The sequence below is a fragment of the Cherax quadricarinatus genome, chromosome 52, assembly GCF_038502225.1.
Source record: "Cherax quadricarinatus isolate ZL_2023a chromosome 52, ASM3850222v1, whole genome shotgun sequence".
Classification (NCBI taxonomy): domain Eukaryota; kingdom Metazoa; phylum Arthropoda; class Malacostraca; order Decapoda; family Parastacidae; genus Cherax; species Cherax quadricarinatus.
In genome coordinates, this window is record NC_091343.1 from 10,922,381 (window position 1) to 10,950,103 (window position 27,723).

Below are 27,723 nucleotides of genomic sequence, written 5' to 3' on the forward strand. Positions count from 1 at the left end.
GGAGAGGGAAGCTCTGCGCCTGCGCTGACGAGCGGGGAGGAGAGGCCATTGTTTTTTGAATGTGTTACAGGCACTCTAATGAAATGTGCTTAATTTTTGTCGCTCTAGGGGTTATATTGGGCTTAAAACCTCTCAAACAGGAGCCGAAATTGTTGGATGTGCATTCCTGCATAACTTGAGCATTAAACAGATGTAAAAGACAGCTCTAGGAGCCTCAGATAAGCTATCTAAATTGTTTGTAATTCTGGCCAGTATTATCATCATAAATTTGGGTAGAGGGGGGTTTCTGTACATGATACACAGTAATCTCCAAACTAATTGGCGAGTGTTATGATTATAAATTCTTCTTCTGTTATATAAATGTGTATATGTAATCATTTATTAATTTTAATATACAAATTTATATTAAATTTTACCAGAATTCCTGGTGATGTACATTTCATTTGCAATTAATATAGGTTTAGAGCAACTTGTGGAGAGATAGATGTTAGTTATCGAAGGGGGACATTTTTTGCGACCTAGGTGTCCTAAAAATTCCTACTTGTCTCTGTAACTTTGATAAATAATAATTATCTTTGTTACCATTTACTTGTATGTATCTAATGAGATTCATCCAGGTAAATGTAATTTTCCACACTTCTCACAGTTTACATATATTCTCTTATGGTTGTGAGCTGAACGAGTTATCGCTATATAATTTACCATCACTGTATGATTAAAACGATTATATATTTATTGAAACATTGTATAAACGTATAATAGTGTGTAAAATATGTGATCTTGAATGAAGTTTATCTTCATTTTTCAACTGTGATCGTATATTGATTTATTTTATTACTGGCTTTGTATGATTAGACTACACATTTCAATCTCTTAGAGCATAACAGAAGATATTTGGTGCTTGACTACGCACATTTTTTTTTTATCGAAGTTTGGTAAGCAATACTGTGTGACTACCCTGATCTATGAAGGTTTTAAGCCAGACTAACCTAAGAAAATCATTTAGTATAACTTATTTCTTTATGGTTTCTTCCTGTTGTTCTCTAATACTTAACCCAAAGCAGTTGATTAATTAACGTTTAGGTAGCACTTTACTGAATATGGTCAACATGGGCAGAGAATAGAATGGAGTTTTTTTTTGGATGTGAGACGAACGCTTCTTTGGGTCACCCTGCTTTGGTGACAAGCTGCCGATTAAAAAATACATAACTAAGAAATTATTTGTACATATTTTATCTTATTTGAAAGATAGGCTAAAATTACATGGTCAACAATTTTTGAAAAGTCGTATGCTTCTTAAATGGGATTAGTTAATTCTTATGTATTTTCATGTCCCGAATCCAAATATCACCTTGAAAAATGCTTATTGGGTATAGGTTTAAAGATACGAGACATGTAATATTTGATTATTTTATAATAACGTACAGTATATGTCAGTATGTTTTAAACTCTAATCCGTACCTACTCTTTGCCTTTTTGCTTGACGCTTATAGTGGCCTGAAGAACCATCTCTTGTCATTGTCCAGCAATAGTTTGCAAGCATTCTTGTGCCCACTTTGCCCTGGTACCATTTTTCCATGGCTGAAATATCTTGGTGAAACCTTTCACAATGTTCGTTACTAACTGCCCCACAGTTCGCTGAAAAAAGTCTAAATGTGAGTCCAACAAGTGGATTTTAAGTGGCATGTTACATCCCATGTTCTTGTAAGCTTTCCACCATTCTTCATATTTGTCTTCCCTTCTGTTTCCGAGAAATCCCTTCACCACTAACTTGAATGCTTCCCAAGCAACTTTCTCGTCCCCATGAAGGTCTGATTCAAAGTCACAATCTCTAACAAGCTCTCGAATCTGAGGACCATTAAAGACTCCTCTCTTATCTTCCTCCCTCTTATTTTCTTCCCTCTCTTATCTTCCTCCTCACCACTTTCTTCATCTGACTCGAAGGATACCGAAGTTGGTGCCTCAGGAACAGGTAGACCTTCTCCATGTGGAACTGACAGAATAGCTGATGAAATGTTTGGATATTCAATGGACCCCTTTTTTTTCTTTGACAAGCCCTTTTGTACTGGAGGTATCAAGCAGAAATAACAATTGTTGGTATGGTCTGTTGGCTCCCATCATGTCATTGGCACAGCAAAAGGCATTCCTTTCCTCTTCCTGTTCAACCATTGGCGAGGTTAATAGCACAATTGTTGCAGCATATGTGTGGAGCCCAGTTCTTATCTTGGTCACCAATCTTGCATCCAAAATACAGGTGATATGCCTTTTTAACCATAGCAGTTATACGGCGCTTCTGTGATGCAAAGGTCACCTCACCACAAATGTAGCAGAAGTTGTCTGCCATATTCATACAAGTACGAGGCATCTGAAAGAAGAAAATAACAAATCAGAAGATAAACAGAAAATTTATTCATTAATTTATCATTATAATACAGAATATGACAGCTAAGCAGAAGTATTTATATCATTCAGTAGGAAAATAAAATTAATAAAATATGCATATCAATAGCTTGCTCAGTGAATATTTATTATAAGTTTAAAAAGTGTTTGGCTAAGAAAATCACCTACCTTTTACCTCAAAATATAAACTTGCACATCACGATTATGACTGCTGGAACAATAATGAAGGTCAGTGAGACTGAGTGTGGTAAGAAACACTGCCACAAGCCTGTTGGAACCTGTTGTGACACGTAGAGCTAACAAACAATTTTAACCATGATATTCGTTATCAGTGATCAAAAATTAGTTGGAAATTGCTACTCTGGTCTCGGAAGCATTTCAGTTGTTGACCAGTGTAATATACATAATAGTACCGTATTGTTTATGATTTGACTGTGTGTGTCTATGTTTATCCTTGTAAAAATGTGCATTGTTAATTATTATAGTTCTAGTCTATCTTGAGAAATAAAATGATCTTAATAGTGCCTGGTATCCAGTTTATTTCCCAGAGCAGCAGTACTGTTTAGCGGTGTCTAGGTATGGGTTACACAGAAGGTTAAGCAACATTTGGATTTCGACACTGTTGGTCTCATATGAGGAGTGATGAGGGTCCTTACACTTCCACCAAAGATCTGTGGAGAATATAGTGAAACGTTACTCACCACAGTCATTGTCAATAATATGTTTATTAAAGAAAAACGTAACATATCTCACTGGAATTTATTTATATTGCTAAAAGCGTCTTGTGTCATTTTATAAGCTGCAGTATTATTGGTGTAACCTAAATGAGAAACATCATGCATTATATTATGGTTTTATTTTGAGAAATGTGCAACACTTGGGTATCTTTATTGAGGAAACGTTTCGCCACACAGTAGCTTCATGTTATCAAGAATGATGAACTGATCACATCAACTCCGGGCTGTGGGACTGATTACCTAAGACTCCTACAGATCTTCACCGTTCTCCTTTGTATTGGACTGATGAAGCCACTGTATGGCGAAAGGTTTCCTCAATAAAGACACCCAAGTGTTGCACATGTGTCTAATTTATCAACTTGTTGGTTCTCTGCACATTTGCCTGCAGTCATATTTTGAGAGAAATTTATTGTAATTACCTTATTGTTTCATTATTTTTACATGACGACCTCAAGTTGTCAAGATGGATGCCTGTTTTCCTAATTTTTTTATTATCGCTGACTATTTATCAGCTGGTGGATAAACTTTTACAATAACGGGTTCGAACGGAGGGTTCGAACCCTTGGCAACCCTTGCCTGTAAAAAAGCTGCATTTTTTAGTCTTAGTTGGGCCCATATTTATCTTAGTGTATGCAGAAATACACCTAGTTGGATGAATCATATTAGACCTGCATTGCACAGCAGATTACCCACTGACCAGCTAGTTTTACGAGTGTCTTATCATGGGTTCGAACCCTCAGTTTGGTGGGTTTAAAATCATGTCATTGCGACTTCGCGAGTCATTCTTTCACAACATTCTTAAAACAATATGCCAGGAAAATCATAAAGCTTCTGATACACGTGGACCAGCCAAGGATCTTCGTCCCGTGTTATAAACTCCGATCACCAGTTTTGCTCATTCTTGCCAATCTGCCTCAGTGTTTAGAGCCTTGCCATTATGTCTGCAACTATATTGCCATATACACGCCACCCAAAAACCAATAATGACAAACTGAATTCATCATTTCCATACCTCATGCATATGAGAAACGGGTTAATTATAATGATCCAATCTCTTCGATTCCGCAGTAACGTTCTGAACCATGATTTTGATTTTTTTTTTTAAATGAGATAGCAGTTCCTTCTCGATACCAGTGTTGCCTTTTCAAAAGTATCTACTCAGTATAAGACGAAAAAAGACAGTATGCATCACTTGCCATTGCCATGAGTGTGAGTATATTGTTTCATACTCAGTTGGTGACACTCTCGCACGTTAGCAAGATTGAAGGGTAAACTGGAGTCCCACTGCCACGCTCCTGTTGACCTGCAGACAGTGCTCTCTTCAGTAAGCATTATTTCTACTACTACTACTACTACTACTACTACTACTACTACTACTACTACTACTGCTACCACTACTACCACTACTACTACTACTACTACTACTACTACTACTACTACTACTACTACTACTACTACTACTGCTACCACTACTACCACTACTACTACTACTACCACCACCACCACCAATATTATCATTACTAATTCTACTACATTAACTTCTACTGCTACTACAATACACAGATAACCCGCACATAGGAGAGACAGACGCTTCGGTCCGACTTGGACCATTTACAAGTGACTCGTAAATGGCCCAAGTCGGACCGAAAAGTAGTCATAAGCTTCTTTCTCCTATATACAAGTTATTTGTGTATTGTACCGGTCAGAGTATTGTGCTTTTTTGTTCTTTACTACTGCTACCACCATTACTGTTATTATTATTACCACGAGTGAGCGCGAAACCCATAGGAGCAATGGAGAGCCTAGGATATGAGAATCAGTTTTGATAAAGAGCCGTTCACTGGTATCAAAGCCCCTTCTACCTTCCTTGAAGGGAGGAAGGGAAGGTAGTGCCTTTGGTATATGTTCCAGAGTGTTAGTGAAATATACGTACCTGTCAGTGTGTCATACACCAGAAATGAAGTATAATTTATCATTTATAGCCAATAAATGTTGATAGGGATAATAATTCATCATTCACAGCCAAACTGATGATTAAATCTATAAAATGCTCTTTTTTTTAACCAAAAATATCTTAATTTTATTTGAAAAAATTTGAATTCCCTAAAAATGTTTAAAAACTAAAAAAAGTGAAATATTAAGGTTTTTCATATGATATAAAATATTAACTCTAGAGAAGTATACTTCTAGAAATATTGTTCATTTGTTATACCCGGTTACACTATACTTGGTAAGCTCCTACAAGGAGGGTTCTTGATGTAAGTGATGGGCTCTTGATCTAAGAAATTGAACCAATACGTATTCTAATTCCTTGAATCGATCCTGAATGCCTTCCATTTCCCCAGGCGCTGCCCCTTATATGTATTACTTCTACCCCTACTACTACTACTACTACTACTACTACTACTACTACTACTACTACTACTACTAATAATAATAATAATAATAATAATAATAATAATAATAATAATAAAATGGCAGGTAAAGAAAAACATTAAAATATAATCGTTCTAATTAGAATTTAGTACTGACACTGAGAAACATTGCAGTAACCATTAGTGAACTGAATGTGAGACTTATCGCAATTCTATTTCTCGACCCACACCGGAGAATACATCACTGGGGTCAAGAGAGAGAGGGTCATTCATCACCATTCACAGGTAGATGGTGGAGGTGACGGACCTTAGTTGTCTCCAAAGCCAGGAGTCGGTGAAAGGGATGGTGTCGTTGAACTGGCTGAAGTACAACATATTTCCCCACTGCGCCTTGAGATTCTGGATGCCTGCAGAGGCTTTTGGACTTTCGAAGTTGAACCAGCGGTACCTGGCAACGTGAATAATGGTAATGTGAAACAGCGGTATCTGGCAGAGAGCATTGGTAACAAGGGTAATATGAACCAATGGTACTTGGCAGAAAGCATTAGTATCACAGGTAATATGAAACAGTGGTACCTGGCAGAAAGCATTGGTAACAAGGGTAATATGAAACAGTGGTACCTGGCAGAGAGCATTGGTAACAAGGGTAATGTGACTCAGTGGTATCTAACAGCTTGAGCAATGGTAACAATGGCAATATGAACTACACTAGTGCACCACTGGAAATAAATCTGCTGTAACATTACAATGTTGATCAAAAATATAAATAAAAAGGATGGGATAAACCAGTAGGGAGTCATTCATCTCCTAAGTAATGGAAGTCAAGCAAATTGAAATTCTATGAGTAGGCTTCACCTACACCAAGGCACCTTTTATGAAGGGAATATAAACAGGTAGCCTCAGGATAACCTAGATGCTGTACCTCTGCCGCTACTTCTCCACTTCCTTCTTTCTCTCTCTCTTTGTCCTATCTCTGTTTACCTCGCCTAGGTATATACTGACTCCGTCACCCTCGTGTGTTAGTGTGACTTGTAAATGGTCCAAGTCGGACCGGAACCTCATCATCAGCTTCTCTTATGTGCGGGTTATTTGCTTATAGATGCATTTCAGTGGCTGCGCGATCCGAGGTCTCCCAGTGTACCCCACGCCCAGCCCCCTCTAGCTCAGTTCATTCAAAAAGGAGTGGTATAAAGTGCGGCATAAGTTTTTAATGAAGGTAAATATCAGTACTGGAGATTTGAAGTCAGTCAGATGAGGCCTTCTTAGGCTCTCACATGGAAATTAACATTCCGATTCCTTCGATAAAAAAGATGGTAAATTGGAATTTACATAGCCCAAAACCGATTCCAAAGTTTAAGAAGAGGCATTCTCTGCTTTGATCGAAACAGTGTTCACAGCTGGACGACTCTTATGTGGAAAATACCATTAAACCTATTCAGGCTAGATACAGGGGATTTTACAATTTAATAAGCACAAAAACGGCTGTAATCACATAGTTTTCATTGAGAATGATGATAAATTATAAAGATTTAACCCAATAAGGTCATCGTGACTTATTTCCATTGGGAACTCCAGTGTAGGCACTTTCCTGCCGTCTCTATATTCAACAAATAGTAATATACAGATCAGATTACAAAATTTAGGTAAGCTAACGTACTGATTCCTACTTATGGGAGAATATCTACACTCACTTCACAATAATTAGAGTCATAATAAGTATGAAGAAAATATATGAAAAGTTTTTTCCTTTTTATTTTTATTTAAAACAGAACAAATGCAAAGATGTATAAGAGTATAATAAAATTAAAAACTATACTGGATATTAACAATAACCTCTATTACACAATCCCAGTACAGAAAATAAACACTATAGATAATGGCCATATTACAACCAGATACACTACCCACAACATATCCTACAAACCCTCCTTTTACAATAATTACTATTGCCAGTGTAGCCACTCAGCTGACACTTCTCCCCCCCTCTTAAAATATTTACATTCACCGTTCTAAGAAACATACCTTAATTATCCTAAAATTTAGGATCATACCCTGACCTCATCAAAAACTTAATGAGTATTTACCAAAAGTTGATGGTGCATGAACAACAAAACACAATAACATAAAATTACAGACTAAAACAGATATGAGCATTACATGCCTATACACCCATACACCTTTATTAAGTAGAAGAATATACACCGTCAATATATAATATCTATATTAATGTAACAACCATGAAATTCAAGCTTTTATAACAACATTGCATAAAGTGAAGTTCACACTTAAAATGAAAGAAAATACACCACATGCTACATTATCGGTAAAATACTAGGATATGTAAATATTTTAAAAGAAACAAAGACTAGGACATGAATAAGATTATCAAATGTTTCCTCGTGATTTTAGTAAGATAACAACACCATAACAAACTCCTTACAACATCTAATACGCCACATACAAACATACCAAAACTTAACACACATTCCACGAGACTAGACATTCGCTGTGCCTTCTAGCACGTGCCTAACTAGTATTACATACAAATAAATATACAATGAATATTAATTTAGGTTATTAATCCTTATTCACACATGATTACATAATAGGTAATTACTTCAAAAGTGATGCAGGAACACGTTACAAAAATTGCAAAAAACCTCAGAGTTTCAAGGAACATAGTGAAAGGAATACCCTCTCAAGAAAAGTTAAAATTCACTTGTAAGACCAATACAAGCGGGACATAATTCGCTACCAAAGAAAATATTCATGTTATACACTTATATGTTATATATTTATAAATGTTATATATTTAAACTGTCATTTATGTCCACCCTCCTTTCCCCTCATACCCCACAAAACATATATGTAGTCTACGATTATATATGCTAAACCCCTTGCCACACCCTCATCCACCCCACTCATATCAAGACTCAACGCTCGCAATACCGACACACCATGACCCCCCACCCTTGCCACTACCTTACTCATCCATACCCTGATGCACTCCAAACCTTCACAAAATAGACAACATGATACTGCATCTGCCACACCCCCCACCCTCGATGACCTTCCTATCTCGGAGCATCGCTCCCGTTGGCAATATACCATGTAGGAAACGATACATAACCGCACGGGCCCTAGGTCGTATCCTTAATTTACTAAATCTTTGCCATATTACATCCCATGCATACATGGGGTAGATCCCTTCAACCGGCGCCACTACATGTCCCTCTAACAATTTACACAAAGTTCCCAACTTTACTTTTCCCGGTTCCCTGGCTAACACTAAGGCCCCTAACACTTTTTCACATTCCTTCATTTCCGCTCCCCCATACCATTTCCGTTGGTGATCATGTACCTTATCTCATATGAAAAGTAAAAGGACACAAATACAACTAATGTGACAATTTATTGTGGCAACGTTTCGCTCTCCAGGAGCTTTGTCAATCCTTTACAAACAATACAAAGTTCCAGGAGAGTGAAACGTTTCCACAATAAAATGTCACATTAGTTGCATTTGTGTCCTTTACTTAATTAACATATTGTCAGTAATTCTACCAATATTAATACAAAATATATGAAACTTGTAGTTATGTTGGCCCTAAGCCTTCAAACACTTGAAGGTCCTACATTATTATAATATCTGTAAGTTATCCCTAAATTATCAGTAATGAGAAATACGTCACCTGCACTAGGTTTTTACCTCCAGTAAGAGTTCTTACCACTTTGACAGTTTTATTGAGGGGGAAAAAGGCGTTATTTTACTGTAACTATCGATGCACCTAGTTATATATATATATATATATATATATATATATATATATATATATATATATATATATATATATATATATTTTTTTTATTTATTATCACACCGGCCGATTCCCACCAAGGCAGGGTGGCCCGAAAAAGAAAAACTTTCACCATCATGTGAACTGATTTCAAAAAATATATATATATATATATATATATATATATATATATATATATATATATATATATATATATATATATATATATATATATATATATATATATATATACATATATATATATTAAAAAGTATGATTGTAGATCTTACCTACTCTGGGCCCAGACGAGAAGGGGGGTCCTGGCAGCCAGGAGAGCGAGGGGGCGCATCACAGGACGAACGAGCAGGTCGAGCTCCGTGAACGGCACCAACTCGTCGTGGTGTTCACGCATTAAGAGTACCCACGTTCCTAAACCTTTGGCACAATAAAGGAGCGATGATGAATGACTGAGTGTAAGACAATATGCGTCGGAAATTATGAGATTAGTAATAATTACATATAGTCATAAAGGAAGATATGGTAACTAAGATCAAGTAATAAATCCAGATAGATGGATCATGTACCACGACCCGTCACACACGAATTGGTTCTTTTACAGTATTTTGAAATCAGTTACATAGCAAATGATGATGGGAAACTCAGAACTCAGTTCTGCACCTTTTTAAAGATAGCATCACGTATGATCATTTACCAGAAAGGATAATATCGCTCTAAGACATAATGCGACAACCCCAATATTGAAAGAAAAGTACCCAAGCCAGTGGCACCAACAATATGCTTCCACCCTAGACACTATTTTTTTTGGCAAGATTCAGAAATTTACAAAGCGACTGAGTCATTCCCGTATTGCCCTTTCGTGGAGTAACACAAGTTTTCAGCATGTTTAAGAGGAAGTTAATGTAGCTCTTGGTGTAGCTTCAGAGATCTTCCTATTTGATATCATAATCTTGACCAACAGCCAAACCAAACCTTCCCTGCACTACATTTACATTTCTCGTCAAAGACTGTAAGAAACGAGCCCATTACATTACATAGTTATTCTTCTTCTCAACAGTCAAGTTGCTCCGAACGCCTCTAATGCACTCGTACAAGACAACACTAGAGTCGCCATAGTATCTGGCACATTCACCAAAGACCTCACCAAAACTAAATTGGCGAACCTTGAACCAATTAAGACAGAGGTTTACATAATTCTTTGTGGCGCCTGTGACAAGGCATATGTCTTGGAACACGTCTGAATGAATGTATATATATACAGTCTGAACAACGTGTTGGCACAACACCAGAACACTGCCAGCCACTTGATATGTTGGAATGATGTCCGCTTAGGGTTTAAAAAAATTAACAGCCTCAGACGAAAGTGCGTCCTTATTCGACATTTCAGACAAAGTTAAACAGAACAAAGGCAGCTTCGTCAGCTCTGAATCTTCCGTGTTCGTTTTTGTTGTTTGTATTGATTTGATAAAACTCCTGGACAGCTAAACGTTCCATAAGAAATGTCTCATTAGTTGCTCCTGTATCTTTTTACATGAAATTACGACAATGCAGTATGTTATTAATATTTATGCAACTAACTGGAACGTCAAATACTTGACAGAATTCAGCCTTTCTTATTCGGCACATCCTTATACACCTAAAAAAAGAACTGAATCAGATTCATTGACTTTGACAACAAAGCGATCTTTCAAGGTATTCGTTGAAAAGTTACCACGAAACTTCGACCAAATGAGTTTGGTTGTATGGCCCCTCAATAAGGTTAGTGTGCGCTTCGAGAAACAGGCGAGGCACGTTGAAATTTATGTAGAGTAAGGCCTACCTATTCCTGTGCCGCATACTGAAGCAGCAGCTTACATAGAAAATAAGCTAGTATTAAAATTAAGCTTCAAGAATGCTTTCAATCAAATAATGAGAAATGAAATGATAAATTTGTTATTGAAGACAGACATCTGAGTATAGCTTCGATTCCGTAGATACAAGAGGTATTTATGAATGGGTAATTCGGTTAGGTTAGGTAAGGTTCGTCAGGAAACAGAACATGTGTCTCCTGATACGGGTCTTAGTCAGATGATGACCCGTCTTGGAGCTTCTTGTCATCTGATCGAGGAATTCCGCTGGCTTACCGGTCCACCACTTTAAAAATTATGGTCATACTTATACAAATAACATAACTTGCAGTCCTCTCCTCGTCCTCTCCTGTCCTATACTCGTGATCGTTCGAAATGGCTGACACTCATCTCTGACAACTGGTTCCGCCATCTTCAAGGAGACAGAAAATCTGGACACCGGCCTCACACTTCCTGCCGCTTCGTCATGAAAGGCTCATTGAGAAAGTGCGGACTAAGTTTTCGAACAAGTCTTCCAAGAAATAATTTCTTTTCCGTCTCCAAGTCAATAAGTTCTTAGTATATTACTATAATAATCATGGCATGGGTGCTTTCGGAGATGTAAGGAGATTTATAAAAAAAGATAGGCATTTCTGCTTAGTTAATCCTGCTATCAATAAGTAGGATTTTTCATATACACAGAAAAATGCTCGCCACAGATCTTTATTTCATTGTTACAAATATAAGCCTGACTCCACCGTACACAAAACGCGAGGGAAGGGAGAACCTTACCTACAACTACGACGTCAGGCACGACTATTGCTGTGGCCAAGTCGTGCAGCTTGGTGACCTTCCGGCCGGTTCTTGGAGTCGGGTGGTCCATCGTAGACCCAGTCGGCGCCCATACTAATGTAACTCGCAGGTCATAGGACTCAAGGCGGGTGTCCGCCTCGAGTAATGGTTTACTGGAATATTCAATGATTCCCTTATTTTTTATCCCGGCAGAATTTATTTTCGTTTTTTCAGGGTTTTTAAGAAACGTTCCGTTATTACTGCTGTGTACATCATATATCTTCCGACCTGTGTTTCTGTTATTTACAATGTGCATGCCACGATTCGCACTGTTGTATTCACCATCAGTGCGTTGAGCAGGAGTGTGGCTGCTTCCGTTACTACTGTGGTATCCACTTGCATTGTGTGGGTGGGAGCGTGTGGGGTGCGAGGTGGAGGACGAGGTTGTGGTTGTAGAGGTTCTGTGACCTAGAACGTCGTATGTTTGAGGCTTGTGTTCAGGGCGAGACACAGCCAAGGTAAAGTCTTCCAGCGTCACCTGTAAATATATTACGATTTACTAACTAGTTAAGTCCTTGTCATACATTTACAGTTAGATAACTACAAGGGTGAGAGGGGTTGAATTTGAGTGGGATTTGTACTTGAGTTAATAGGGTTATCAAAGCTTATTCCTTGAGTAACATTGATAATGGGTTGGGAGAATATTTTTGTTAGTGGGTTTGAGTTTGACAGGGACTTGCCAAGTATCAGTCAGTAGGCTTGCTGCAGTGTTCCTCCTTTCTTATGTTCTTACGAGTAAATGTGATATGCTCTTCTAATCGGTTTAGACAGCTGACAGGTAATTTCAGTTACAGCCTTTGTCGATGTTTCATAATTATTCTATGACTTGGTTACCTAGTGAAGTTTGCCATGCGCCTAGTTCTCCTTAATAACTGTGATATGTATATTATGTAGTAGTTGTGTGAAACACTGGAGGCTCGATCCTCCCTCCTGGGACTGAATCACCTCCATGACTGATGTCAACCACGAGTTTGGCCACACGGCTAACGTTTGTTTTACTGTCAGCAGACGGAGGATAGAGCCTCCACTATTCACTGCACTTCAAGTACAGGTGTGATAACACCGACAGATTGTGGGAATAAGACACATATGTACAATCATAACATTCATTGCACAACCCGCACATAGAATGAAACTTATAACGACATTTCGGTCCGTCATAAGTTTCTTACAAGTGCCTTTTTATTCTCAAAACACCTTCTGATTGTCTTAACTGAGCATGTGTGTCTTATTCCTACAATCCTTTGCTTTGAATGGCCTACACAGAATCAGCCTTCATATGAATATAATAACAATCTTTATAACTAATATACACGGTAACATTTCAATATAATTACACCTTAACATTAAGAGACGCGTAAGTTCCCACGTCTTCTAATAACATGTTTATTTGTCCACTATAATCTACCTTGTCCATAATTATTATCGCATTTGCTTTGTCTGTTCCGTGAGGTGAAGTCTAGGATCTTTCCTTAATTCATGGTATAACTTAACAAATAATTGATAACAATAGTGTTGTAGAGGTCTGAGCTTTTCTCAGACCTCTACAGCACAACTGTCCTCAAAGATTTGTTAATTTATATCATTAATTAAGGAAAGGTCCTGGACTTCACCTTACGATACAGACAAAACAAATGCGATAATAATTATGGACAGGGTAGATTATAGTGGACAAATAAACATGTTATTAGAAGACGTGGGAACTTACGTGCCATTAAGGCTGAAAACGAGAGAATAGTGACACGACCAAAACTAAATACTTTTCTACCAGAGAGCGGACACCTCAGCCATCTTGAATAAGTTTCAACTCTCAGGAACCTATCATGAGGGGGATGCAGTGACAATTAAGGTCTCGTGATCCAAGGAATGGGATCACTCTTAAATTCACGTGAAGCACTAAACCCGTCTGGATCATTCAGAGTGTGGTGGAGGCTCGATACTCCGTCCGCTTATCGTTAGACGGACGGTACTGTCTCAGCTTGTCGAGCTGATTACCTTACACTCCTTAGGCGTGTTTTATATGTGATAACTGATAACACACATGAGACGTGTTATCTTTATATGTACGAGATGACTGATAACACACTTGCTATGGTGTTATCATACTGGGGTATTTAATAGCAAGATATTCAATACTTTTAGTAGTGTTTGAATTATCACAAAAGTGTATCTCACTTTTCTCTTAATACTCTATACATGTATTTCCTGTCATGCCTGTGAAGGCTCTTGATTCAAGAAACTGGAGTTTTTTCCTCATCTTCCTTGGATCGAATCTGATTAGCTCCTATTTTCCAGGTGCTGTTTAACCCCCCCCCTGTCAATTTCCTCTACCTATCCATGCGCTTTATGACCCCTAGGGGTTTAGCGCTTCCTCGTGAATATTAGTGTTTAACATGTACAGGCTTAGTTTTTTTCTCCATGAGTCTATTAGCAATAATAATAATATTAATAAAAAATAATATTAATAATAACATCAATAATAATAATAATAATAATAATAATAATAATAATAATAATAATAATAATAATAATAATATTAACACTATTATTATTTTCAGTACAGACTGACAACTGCGACACAGACGACTCTCACCTCTGTGTCACCTATGAGATAGGTGTAAGTCAGCTGGGGCGGCAGGAAGCTCAGGAAGGAATGAATCTTCTGCCTCATGGTGGAGTCACCTACAAGAGCCACCCAGGTGGTGGCACCTCTGGCTCTCCTGGCGGCGGTACACGCCTCCAACTCCCCTGCCTCGTATTGCTTCACCTGCAAGCAACACAGGCTAAGGGATGGACCACCTCAGGATGTCTTCTTCAAAGCTAATGGTCTGACCACATTTTTACCTCCCCACAGCTTCTGCTGTCTCCATGTTTTAGTCATCTCTGCAGTTAACTGAACTTTTATACTTTATTAAAATATAATTATATAGTACCAAAGAATATTAATTTTGACTTTACGTCTTGCACACTTTTTGACTGATAGTTAAATCTTCATTTATTTCACATTTCGATAAGGTATTATGCAGTCAGGGTGAAAGATTTCTTGTTTTTACTACATCATTGTTTATATAGCAAGTAGAGACCAAGATGTTTGAGGACCAGAGTATATCCATACAAATTAATATGTGAATTTTTGTGTAAAACACGCACATAGGAAGCATTGGGAAACTTTTTATTAGAATAAGTTTTGCTCCTGGCGATTGAAATGTGTCTAATGATAAACTCCTAACAGATAAGAGTGCATTTGTTTTTGTTTTCAGACTAAAGGATCGCAGACTAGCGGGGCAACCAGCAGACTCACTCGGCAGGGAATGAAGGGTACTGAGCCATTCAGGAGGTCGAGTCGTGTCCCTGGGTAGATGGAAGCTGGCTGGCTATCGTTAGCGCTCCGCCTCACCGGAGACTCCACAAATAGTGATGGTAGGTGACGACTGAGCTCTTGGTATGGTGAATCTAGGGAAAGAGGAGACTAATTAGACAACATTGTTGTCACCACGGTGGCCCTGCACCAGGATCCTACAAGACAAGCCATTCAGTACGGACAAATGTCCCCGATCTGAAGGGTCAAGAATAGAAAATATTCGTGGACAACTAGGAACTACATGAGATAGAATTCAGTCGTACTGGACAAGAGAGACCTTAGTTCCGGGTAGCAGAAATCTCAAGCAAAAACAGTTATGCATATTTCTCATAAAATAATAGATTCCTTGGCTTTATATAATTGGTTATAAGTGCAGTAAAAATTATTATAAGCAGAGTACAACTGATAAGGCCACTATCGTTTGTAAAGCGCAATACTGGTCACAGTTTTATAAATGGCAAGTTTATCTCTATCGGGAATTTTTCCTTCGAAAGTAGATTAAGAGAAATAAACTTAGAACATAATGAATAATATTCTGAAAGTGTACAAACTGAAAATAAAAGTAAATGAAGGGATATATATATATATATATATATATATATATATATATATATATATATATATATATATATATATATATATATATATATATATATATATAAGGAATTCGCAAGAGCAGGCGAAATATACACAAACACTGATCTCTGGCTGAAGGAGACTCGAACCTACGAACCTTGGAACAAGGTACGCAGTGCTTTACCAATCTACCCACACTGGACAATACCTTGGAGTCCAGCTTGCGCTAGACTTTGATCCAAGGCAGCCAGCTTTCAGGGAGAAGGCTTACAGCTTTTCATCTCATCCCCTGCATGCATCAGCCTTACTAGAGATATTAACAATGCAATGGTCATCTCTAAATGACCAAACCACCCCAACAACCCCTCTTCAGCTCTCTGACTAATACTTTTATTAATTTTACACTTCCTAATTTCCACACTCCGAATTTTCTGCATAATATTTACACCATACATTGCCCTTAGACAGGACATCACTGCCTCCAACCGCCTCCTCGCTGCTGCATTCACAACCCAAGCTTCACACCTATATAAGAGTGTTGGTACTACTATACTTTCATACATGCCCTTCTTTGCCTCCATAAATAACGTTCTTCGTCTCCACATATACTTCAACGCACCACTCACCTTTTTTCTCTCATCAATTCTATGATTAACCTCATCCTTCATAAATCCATCCGCCGACACGTCAACTCCCATGTATCTAAAAACATTCACTTCTTCCATACTCCTCCTCCCCAATTTGATATCCAATTTTTCTTTATCTAAATCATTTGATACCCTCATCACCTTACTCTTTTCTATGTTCACTTTCAACTTTCTACCTTTACACACACTCCCAAACTCGTCCACTAACCTTTGCAACTTTTCTTTAGAATCTCCCATAAGCACAGTATCATCAGCAAAAAGCAACTGTGTCAATTCTCATTTTGTATTTGATTCCCCATAATTTAATCCCACCCCTCTCCCGAACACCCTAGCATTTACTTCTTTTACAACCCCATCTATAAATATATTAAACAACCATGGTGACATTACACATCCCTGTCTAAGACCTACTTTTACCGGGAAGTAGTCTCCCTCTCTTCTACACACCCTAACCTGAGCCTCGCTATCCTCATAAAAACTCTTTACAGCATTTAATAACTTACCACCTATTCCATATACTTGCAACATCTGCCACATTGCTCCCCTATCCACTCTATTACATGCCTTTTCTAAATCCATAAATGCAATAAAAACTTCCCTACCTTTATCTAAATACTGTTCACATATATGCTTCAATGTAAACACTTGATCTACACATCCCTTACCCACTCTGAAACCTCATTGCTCATCTGCAATCCTATATTATGTCTTGCCTCTAATTCTTTCAATTATAACCCTACCGTACACTTTTCCTGGTATATGCAGTAAACTTATTCCTCTATAATTTTTACAATCTCTTTCATACATTTACAATCTCTTTCATACATTTATTCAACAAAAATACCAACCACTCCAGCACTACATCCCCCCCTGCTTTTAACATTTATGTCATGATCCCGTCAGTTCCAGCTGCTTTACTCCCTTTCATTCTACGTAATGCCTCACGCACCTCTCCCACACTCACATCCGGTTCTTCTTCACTCCTAAAGGATGGTATACCTCCCTGGCCAGTGCATAAAATTACCGCTTCCCTTTCTTCGTCGACATTTAAAAGTTCCTCAAAATATTCTCGCCATCTATCCAAAACCTCCATTTTCCCATCTACTAACTCCCCCTACTCTGTTTTTAACTGACAAATCCATTCGTTCTCTAGGCTTTCTTAACTTGTTTAACTCACTCCAAATTTTTTTCTTATTTTCATTAAAATTTTTTGACAGTGCCTCTCCCACTCTTTCATCTGCTCTCCTTTTGTACTCTCTCACCACTCTCTTCACCTTTCTTTTACTCTCCATATACTCTACTCTTCTTATAACACTTCTGCTTTGTAAAAACCTCTCATAAGCTAACTTTTTCTCTTTTATCACACACTTTACTTTATCATTCCACCAATCACTCCTCTTTCCTCCTGCACCCACCCTCCTACATATATATATATATATATATATATATATATATATATATATATATATATATATATATATATATATATGTATATATATATATATATATATATATATATATATATATATATATATAAATATATATATATATATATATATATATTTATATATATATATATATATATATATATATATATATATATATATATACATATATATATATATATATATATATATATATATATATATATATATATATATATGTGTGTGTGTGTGTATTATAGGTGTATGTGTATGTGTGTACTCACCTATTTGTACTCACCTATTTGTGGTTGCAGGGGTCGAGTCAGCTCCTGGCCCCGCCTCTTCGCTGATTGCTACTAGGTCCTCTCTCTCCCTGCCCCATGAGCTCTATCATACCTCGCCTTAAAACTATGCATGGTTCCTGCCTCCACTACATCCCTTTCTAGGCTATTCCATGGCCTGACTACTCTATGACTGAAGAAATACTTCCTCATCCCTTTGATTCATCTGAGTCTTCAACTTCCAATTGTGACCTCTTGTGTCTGTGTCCCTTCTCTGGAACATCCCGTCTTTGTCCACCTTGTCTATTCCGCGCAGTATTTTATATGTCGTTATCATGTCTCCCCTGACCCTCCTGTCCTCCAGTGTCGTCAGGCCGATTTCCCGCAACCTTTCTTCGTAGGACAATCCCCGTAGCTCTGGGACTAGTCTTGTTGCAAACCTTTGCACTTTCTCTAATTTCTTGACGTGCTTGACTAGGTGTGGATTCCAAACTGGTGCTGCATACTCCAGTATGGGCCTGACGTAGATGGTATACAGAGTCTTAAACGAATCCTTACTGAGGTATCGGAACGCTATCCGTAGGTTTGCCAGGCGCCCGTATGCTGCAGCAGTTATCTGATTGATGTGTGCCTCAGGAGATATGCTCGGTGTTATACTCACCCCCAGATCATTTTCCTTGAGTGAGGTTTGCAGTCTTTGGCCATCTAAACTATATTGTGTCTGCGGTCTTCTTTGCCCTTCCCCAATCTTCATGACTTTGCATTTGGCAGGGTTAAATTCAAGAAGCCAGTTGCTGGACCAGGCTTGTAGCCTGTCCAGGTCTCTTTGTAGTCCTGCCTGATCCTCGTCCGATTTGATTCTTCTCATTAACTTCGCATCATCTGCAAACAAGGACTCTTCTGAGTCTATCCCTTCCGTTATGTCGTTCACATATACCAAGAACAGAACAGGTCCTAGGACTGACCCCTGTGGAACCCCGCTTGTCACAGGCGCCCACTCTGACACCTCGTCGCGTACCATGACTCGTTGTTGCCTCCCTGTCAGATATTCTCTGACCCATTGCAGTGCCTTTCCTGTTATGTGTGCCTGATCCTCTAGCTTTTGCAGTAACCTCTTGTGAGGAACTGTGTCGAAGGCCTTCTTGCAGTCCAAAAATATGCAGTCGATCCACCCCTCTCTCTCTTGTCTTACTTCTGTCACCTTGTCATAAAACTCTAGTAGGTTTGTGACACAGGATTTTCCTTCCCTGAAACCGTGCTGGTTGTCAATTATACACTTGTTTCTTTCCAGGTGCGCCACCACTCTCCTCCTGATGATCTTCTCCATGACCTTGCATACTATACACGTTAGTGATACAGGTCTGTAGTTTAGTGCCTCATGTCTGTCTCCCTTTTTAAAAATTGGGACTACATTTGCCATTTTCCATACCTCAGGGAGTTGCCCAGTTTCAAATGATGTGTTGAAGATCTTTGTTAATGGCTCACACAATATCTCTGCTCCCTCTTTAAGGACCCATGGAGAGATGTTGTCTGGTCCCACCGCCTTTGAGGTGTCAAGTTCGCAAAGCAGCTTCTTCACCTCCTCCTTGGTTATATGTACCTCATCCAGCACTTGCTGGTGTGCCCCCCAGTTCTGATTTCTTGGAGTCCTACTGGTTTCCACTGTAAATACCTCTTTAAATCTTGTGTTGAGCTCCTGACAAACCTCTCGGTCGTTTCTTGTGAATTCCCCATCACCCTTCCTCAGTCTGATTACCTGGTCCTTGACTGTTGTTTTCCTCCTGATGTGGCTATACAACAGCTTCGGGTCAGTCTTTACTTTTGATGCTATGTCATTTTCATATTGTCTCTGAGCCTCCCTTCTTATCTGTGCATATTCGTTTCTGGCTCTTCGGCTGATTTCTTTATTTTCCTGAGTTCTCTGTCTTCTGTACCTTTTCCATTCTCTAGTACACCTAGTTTTTGCTTCCCTACACCTTTGGGTGAACCAAGGACTCGTTCTGTTCTTCCCATTATTTCTGTTTCCCTTGGGAACAAACCTCTCCTCTGCCTCCTTGCATTTTGTTGCTACATAGTCCATCATTTCTTGTACTGGTTTTCCTGTCAGTTCCCTCTCCCACTGAATGTCTTGAAGGAAGTTCCTCATGCCTGAGTAGTTCCCCCTTTTGTACTTTGGTTTTTCCCAGCCTATTCCTGCTACTCTCTCCACTTGGAGCTCAACTATGTAGTCGAAGCACAGAACCACATGATCACTAGCTCCCAGGGGCCTTTCATACATGATACCCTCGATGTCCGAACTACTCATGGTGAATACAAGGTTCAGCCTTGCTGGTTCATCCTCTCCTCTCTCTCTGGTAGTGTCTCTAACATGTTGATGCATGAGGTTTCCCAGTACCACATCCATCATCTTGGCTCTTCATGTTTCGGGACCCCCATGGGGCTCCAGGTTTTCCCAGTCAATCTCCTTGTGATTGAAATCACCCATAACTAGTAACTTTGCTCCCCCCATGTGTGCTCTCCTGGCCACCTCGGCTAGTGTGTCGATCATTGCTCTGTTGCTCTCATCGTATTCTTCTCTTGGCCTCCTGCAGTTCTGTGGTGGGTTGTACATTACTGCAATTATCACCTTATGTCCCTCAGACTGGATTGTTCCTACTAAGTAGTCCCTTTCGCCCGTGCCATCCATTCCTTCCATTTTCTCAAAACCCCACTGGTTTTTAATGAGCAGTGCAACTCCTCCTCCCCCTCTCCTCCCTCTGTCTTTCCTGAGGATTTGATATCCGGATGGAAAGATTGAATCTGTTATTATTCTGGTGAGTTTTGTTTCTGTGAGTGCTATTATGTCTGGGGATGTCTCTGATTCTTTCGTGCCACTCCTCATACTTGTTTGTTATTCCATCTGCATTTGTATACCACACCTTCAACTTCTTTTCTAAGACTGTGGTCTGGGAGGTATATTGGGGTTGGGGAAGTGGGAGACCTGGTAAGGAACTATGGGTTGTTGCTGTGGGGGTGGAGTTTGTAATGTAATGGGTGGGGGCATTGGATGTGTGTTTGTGTGTGTGTGTGTGTGTGTGTGTGTGTGTGTGTGTGTGTGTGTGTGTGTGTACTCACCTATTTGTACTCACCTATTTGTGGTTGCAGGGGTCGAGTCCTAGCTCCTGGCCCCGCCTCTTCACCGGTTGCTACTAGGCCCTCTCTCTCCCCGCTCCATGAGCTTTATCAAACCTCGTCTTAAAACTGTGTATGGTTCCTGCCTCCACTACGTCATTTTCTAGGCTATTCCACTGCCTTACAACTCTATGACTGAAGAAATACTTCCTACTATCTCTCTGACTCATTTGTGTCTTCAACTTCCAATTGTGGCCTCTTGTTTCTGTGTCCCCTCCCTGGAACATCCTGTCTTTGTCCACCTTGTCTATTCCACGCAGTATTTTATATGTCGTTATCATGTCTCCCCTGACCCTCCTGTCCTCCAGTGTGGTCAGGCCGATTTCCCTTAATCTTTCCTCATAGGACATTCCCCTTAGCTCTGGAACTAACCTTGTCGCAAACCTTTGTACTTTCTCTAGTTTCTTGACGTGCTTTATCAAGTGCGGGTTCCAAACAGGTGCTGCATACTCCAGTATGGGCCTGACATACACGGTGTACAGTGTCTTGAATGATTCCTTACTAAGGTATCGGAATGCTGTTCTCAGGTTTGCCAGGCGCCCATATGCTGCAGCAGTTATCTGATTGATGTGTGCTTCCGGAGACATGCTCGGTGTTATACTCACCCCAAGATCTTTCTCCTTGAGTGAGGTTTGCAGTCTTTGGCCACCTAGCCTATACTCTGTCTGTGGTCTTCTGTGCCCCTCCCCCATCTTCATGACTTTGCATTTGGCAGGATTAAATTCGAGAAGCCATTTGCTGGACCAGGTGTCCAGTCTGTCCAGGTCTCTTTGAAGTCCTGCCTGGTCCTCATCAGATTTAATTCTCCTCATTAACTTCACATCATCTGCAAACAGGGACACTTCTGAGTCTAACCCTTCCGTCATGTCGTTCACATATACCAAAAATAGCACTGGTCCTAGGACCGACCCCTGTGGGACCCCGCTCGTCACAGGTGCCCACTGTGATACATCATTACGTACCATGACTCGTTGTTGCCTCCCTGTCAGGTATTCTCTGATCCATTGCAGTGCCCTTCCTGTTATATGCGCCTGATGCTCTAGCTTCTGCACTAATCTCTTGTGAGGAACTGTGTCAAAGGCCTTCTTGCAGTCCAAGAAGATGCAATCAACCCACCCCTCTCTCTCTTGTCTTACTTCTGTTATTTTATCATAAAACTCCAGAAGGTTTGTGACACAGGATTTGCCTTCCGTGAATCCGTGCTGGTTGGCATTTATACTCCTGTTCCGTTCCAGGTGCTCCACCACTCTCCTCCTGATAATCTTCTCCATAATTTTGCATACTATACACGTCAATGACACAGGTCTATAGTTTAGTGCCTCTTTTCTGTCTCCTTTTTTGAAAATGGGAACTACATTTGCCGTCTTCCATACCTCAGGTAGTTACCCAGTTTCCAGGGATGTGTTGAAGATTGTGGTAAGTGGCACGCACAACATATCTGCTCCCTCTCTAAGGACCCACGGGGAGATGTTGTCTGGTCCCATTGCCTTTGAGGTATCGATGTCCCTTAGCAGTTTCTTCACCTCCTCCTCATCTGTATGTATGTCGTCCAACACTTGTTGGTGTATTCCTTGCTGGTGTCCCCATCTGGTCTGTCCCCCTAGAGTCCTTCCTGTCTCTACTGTAAATACTTCCTTAAATCTCGTGTTGAGCTCCTCACATACCTCTTGATCGTTTCTTGTGAGTTCTCCACCTTCTTTCCTCAGCATTATCACCTGGTCCTTGACTGTTGTCTTCCTCCTAATGTGGCTATACAGCAGTTTCGGGTCAGATTTGACTTTCGATGCTATGTCGTTTTCATACTGTCGCTGGGCCTCCCTCCTTATCTGTGCATACTCGTTTCTGGCTCTTCTACTAATCTCCTTGTTTTCCTGGGTCCTATGCCTCCTGTACCTTTTCCATTCTCTGTTGCACTTAGTTTTTGCCTCCCTACACCTTCGGGTAAACCAAGGACTCGTTTTGGTCTTCCTATTATTTCCGTTTCCCTTGGGAACAAAACTTTCCTCTGCCTCCTTGCACTTTGTTGCCACATATTCCATCATCTCGTTGTGTGTGTGTGTGTGTGTGTGTGTGTGTGTGTGTGTGTGTGTGTGTTTGTTTATGTGTGTGTGTTTTGACAAGATAACTGTAGATGAGTGGAACCCTCAAGGTGCCTTAGTGCCGGTGAGTAACTCCTGATCCAAGGAAAAAGATATGTCTTCCCCTCTTTTTTTTTAGATCGGACTTAATTGCCTTCAACGTGGTTTAGAGCTTTCTTCTGATTATTGTACTACTACTACTATTAATAATAATAATAATAATGTAGATGAGTGGTACACTCTGCCAATTACCGTCACTGGAAAAAATATTTTAAGTGATAATAAAAAGAGGTTAGAAAGATTTGCAAGTGGGAAGTTGTTCGTGTGAATTGGATTTTTTTTTGCATCGACCAGTAGGCCTATTGCAGTGCTTCTGTTTATTTATTCTTGAGTGCTGAATATGCAGTGTGTTCAAGATGAGCAATATTTACGGAGGAGTGGGAAGGGTGTGGATCGTTATGACGTTCCAATGTGACAGGCAGTACTGATGTGTCCTAGCTTGCTACTGTCACTGTAATCCAGACATTAAATTGTTAAGTTTTACCACACCAACCATCTCCCACCAAGGCAGGAGGACCAAAAACAAAGGAATTTCATTCACCATCATTCATTCACCAACTGTCTTGCCAGAAGGTGGCAGATATCCACACCCATTCCTCAGAGTGCAAGCACTGTACTTTCCACCTCCAGTATTGAAGTCCGGCTTATTGGTTTCTTTGAATCCCTTCATAAATATGGCCGCGTTCACATTCCAAGACCACGTCATGTCATAAAAGCCAAATATCCTCTGATCTAACACGCTCACACAGGCCTGTTGGATGCTCAAGCCCTAACCACTCAAAACCTCCTTTTTTTATTACGTTTATCTTCTATAAGTTGTCTAGAGAAGTTTTTTAATCACACCATATGCAACCTATTTATCAATTAATTCTCTTATTTTACACGAGCTGTATTGCGTCAGTTTTTGCACGATTTAAGCTGCGATAGAAAGGTTATATAGTTGATATAATAATAACAATAATAATAATAATAATAATAATAATAATAATAATAATAATAATAATAATAATAATAATAATAATAATAATAATAATAATCTTTGTGATGACGTTAAAAACGGATCGGGTTCAAACTCGCTTCTATAGCCCAGAGATATAATGATAGTTATGCAAGATTTGGAAGGAAATATAGAATGTTGTAATAGGATCAGAAAGATACATTGTTCTTCGAATAAGACTTAGAAAGATACAATATTTATTGCATAAGAAAATAAAGATACTCTGTTGTCTAAGACTTAGACAGGTACAATGCTTGTTGCAAAAGGCCAGAAAGATGCAGAGTTCATTGTATAAGACCAGAAAGTAGTGTTGGGTAAATAAGACCAGAAACTACGATGTTGGTTGAATAAGACCCCCAGAAGATGCTCTGCTTGTTTTACAAGAGACAGGTACTATACAACATCTCTTTCATTATTATATTCATGGGAGAGCATTAGACCCGTAAGGGTCACACAGTACTTGGGGCAAGGGAAGGTAATCTGGTCTGATCCGATGAAGGGGAGGGTTAGTTTCAAAGCCTTAATCAGAAGCCCTAAACTAGCATAAAGACACTTCTTCCCATCTTATGGTCACAGATTTAACTCTTAAACCTTTTTTTTTCAATCACCATATTGACTTCAGAGTTTTTTTTTTTTTTTAGCAATTACATATTATATTAAATATATTCTTATGATGTAATTTTCTGTCTCTCCTTTCTTCATACTTTGGTTAATGAGATTTAAATCCTATCGGCTGCAGTGGGTCATTAAGGCTGCACGGTGAGCGTTTCACTTTAGTGTTTTGTTTGGAAAGAAAGAGGACAAGTGCCCCCTGACACAAGTCTTAACCGTTCACATGACCCGTTATTTTCACCCTCACACAGGAGTAACTTTATCCCCTAACGTAGTTAACCCCTAGTTTAAGAACTAAAGTATTCGTGTAAAGTATTCTTGTAAACTCTCAGCGTATTTCTGCTGTGATAAATGCACCCCTGAGGGTGTACATATGTCGTGCCGAATATGTAAAACTGGTCAATTAGCAAGAACTCATTTAAAATTAAGTCCTTTCTAAAATTTTCTCTTATAAGTTTAAAGATATATTTTTTTCATCAATGTTAATGTAAAAATTTTTAATTTTGCACCAAAAGAATCTTAGAAAACTTACCTAACCTTATTATAACAAGAACAATTTATTTTAGCCTAACCCAACTAAATATATTTTAGATTTGTTTACAGTAATTTAATACTAAACAAACACAGTGAAATATATTTTTTGCGTTAGGTTCAGAATGATTTTGGCGAAATTATTGCAATAACAAATTTTCACTTGTCCTATATGGCAAGATGAGCGTTGCTATTTAAGCCAAGGTCGCAAGTTCTGCCTATTCGGCACGACGTACAATATATATATATATATATATGTCGTGCCGAATAGGCAGAACATGCGATCTTGGCTTAAATAGCAACGCTCATCTTGCCATATAGGACAAGCGAATATTTGTGTATGCAATAATTTCGCCAAAATCATTCTGAATCTAACGAAAAAAATATATTTCACTGTTTTTGTTTAGTATTAAATTATTGTAAACAAATCTAAAATATATTTAGTTGGGTTAGGCTAAAATAAATTGTTCTTGTTATAATAAGGTTAGGTAAGTTTTTTAAGATTCTTTTGGTGCAAAATTAAAATTTTTTGCATTAACATTAATGAAAAAAATATATCTTTAAACGTATAAGAGAAAATTTTCGATAGGACTTAATTTTAAATGAGTTCTTGCTAATTGACCAGTTTTACATATTCGGCACGACATATATATATATATATATATATATATATATATATATATATATATATATATATATATATATATATATATATATATATATATATATATATATATATATATATATGTATATATATATATTATTTTTTTTCTTTATATTTTTATTATTTCTTTATATTTTATTTTTTATATATTTTCCTTTTTTTATATTTTGTATATTTTATACAGGTGTATATGATAGCTGGGCCTTGTGTGGCGAACCAGGATCAGGTTCACATATTAGAGGTGCTCAGTGAACTATACGGATTTGGCGAATGCAATAAATAATGCATTAGAGGTTAAAATCACACGACAGAGAACACAATTGTTAGAATAAATTTAGTGTTTGAGTCTCCTCCATAGGTATAAAAATATCTGTAGATGATTCTTTTGACCTTGAGATCACATAGTACTACTGTGGTGGAGGAAATGCCACTTGTATTACTGGGTATGACTGTCAGTACAACTCATTAATATTTTAGTTCACTATGTCTAACTTAAAATTTGCACATGTGTAGATAATGTAAAATAAAAAACTCGCCTGTGTTCCATATGGTGTCGTATGAACCTTTGTCAATAGTAAACAAGGGTCTGCACTGGTGAAAGTGTAGCAAGGAATCAATATTGGAAACATTGCTTGCCAACTCGATTGGGTAAGGCCCTGGAGGACGTTCCTGTGGGAATGTCATGATCACCAGTATACACACCACACCACCGGCCACAGTGACTCTGGCACACGGCACTATATATGTACCATAATATGATTTCATCTCGACAACACTGCCATAGGAGGAGTACTGTAACGAGGTTTTAAACCCAAGTTTTCCTTGTCCGGAGACTGTTGCATTGAGATACCTGCGAGCTAACTCGCCACGTACTCACAGAGGAAAGTTTAGAATAAATATTTTCAAAAAGATATACTATTCTTACACATATACGTATATCGATATGAATAATCTAAAAAGAAATCCCAACAATTCATTCGTATTTTTGTATTTTATCTCCACTACTAATTTTATCCAAATGAACTCATTACATGTTTTGCCTTGATTAAGTGAACAAATCATGACCACAGATTACATATATGGTGACGGCATCCCAAATAATTTATTGCCAGATGATTATTCAATTGATGAATTAGATACTTATGCACCATTCATTAATCTAATAAATAGTTATAAGAAGTACTGATATAGTAAACGAGTTTAATAATGATTTTAAATCATTAAATCATATATATATATATATATATATATGTATATCGTGCCGAATATGTAAAACTGGTCAATTAGCAAGAACTCATTTAAAATTAAGCCCTTTCTAA

At 38.5% G+C, this 27,723-nt stretch overlaps 1 protein-coding gene and 1 pseudogene across 1 annotated transcript; one reads left to right on the forward strand and one right to left on the reverse strand.

The window, feature by feature from the left end:
* LOC138854207 (aminopeptidase N-like) overlaps positions 1-27,723 on the forward strand; it is a 103,247-nt pseudogene that overhangs the window by 33,298 nt on the left and 42,226 nt on the right.
* Positions 2,938-27,088, reverse strand: LOC128696871 (uncharacterized). The gene is made up of 8 exons (XM_070095990.1): positions 26,941-27,088; positions 15,304-15,455; positions 14,596-14,769; positions 11,943-12,480; positions 9,597-9,741; positions 5,820-5,960; positions 4,334-4,440; positions 2,938-3,071 (listed from the first exon to the last, which is right to left on the reverse strand). Exons 1-8 carry the CDS (start codon positions 27,086-27,088, stop codon positions 2,938-2,940), a joined length of 1,539 nt encoding a protein of 512 aa, XP_069952091.1.

Coding starts and splice junctions, on each gene's coding strand:
- LOC128696871 (XM_070095990.1), bottom strand. CDS start 27,088: ATGACATTCCCACAGGAACGTCCTCCAGGGCCTTACCCAATCGAGTTG. Junction 15,456..26,940: donor CGACACCATATGGAACACAG/GCGAGTTTTTTA, acceptor CTCTTTCCCTAG/ATTCACCATACCAAGAGCTC. Junction 9,742..11,942: donor GCCTGACGTCGTAGTTGTAG/GTAAGGTTCTCC, acceptor ATTGTGCCAAAG/GTTTAGGAACGTGGGTACTC.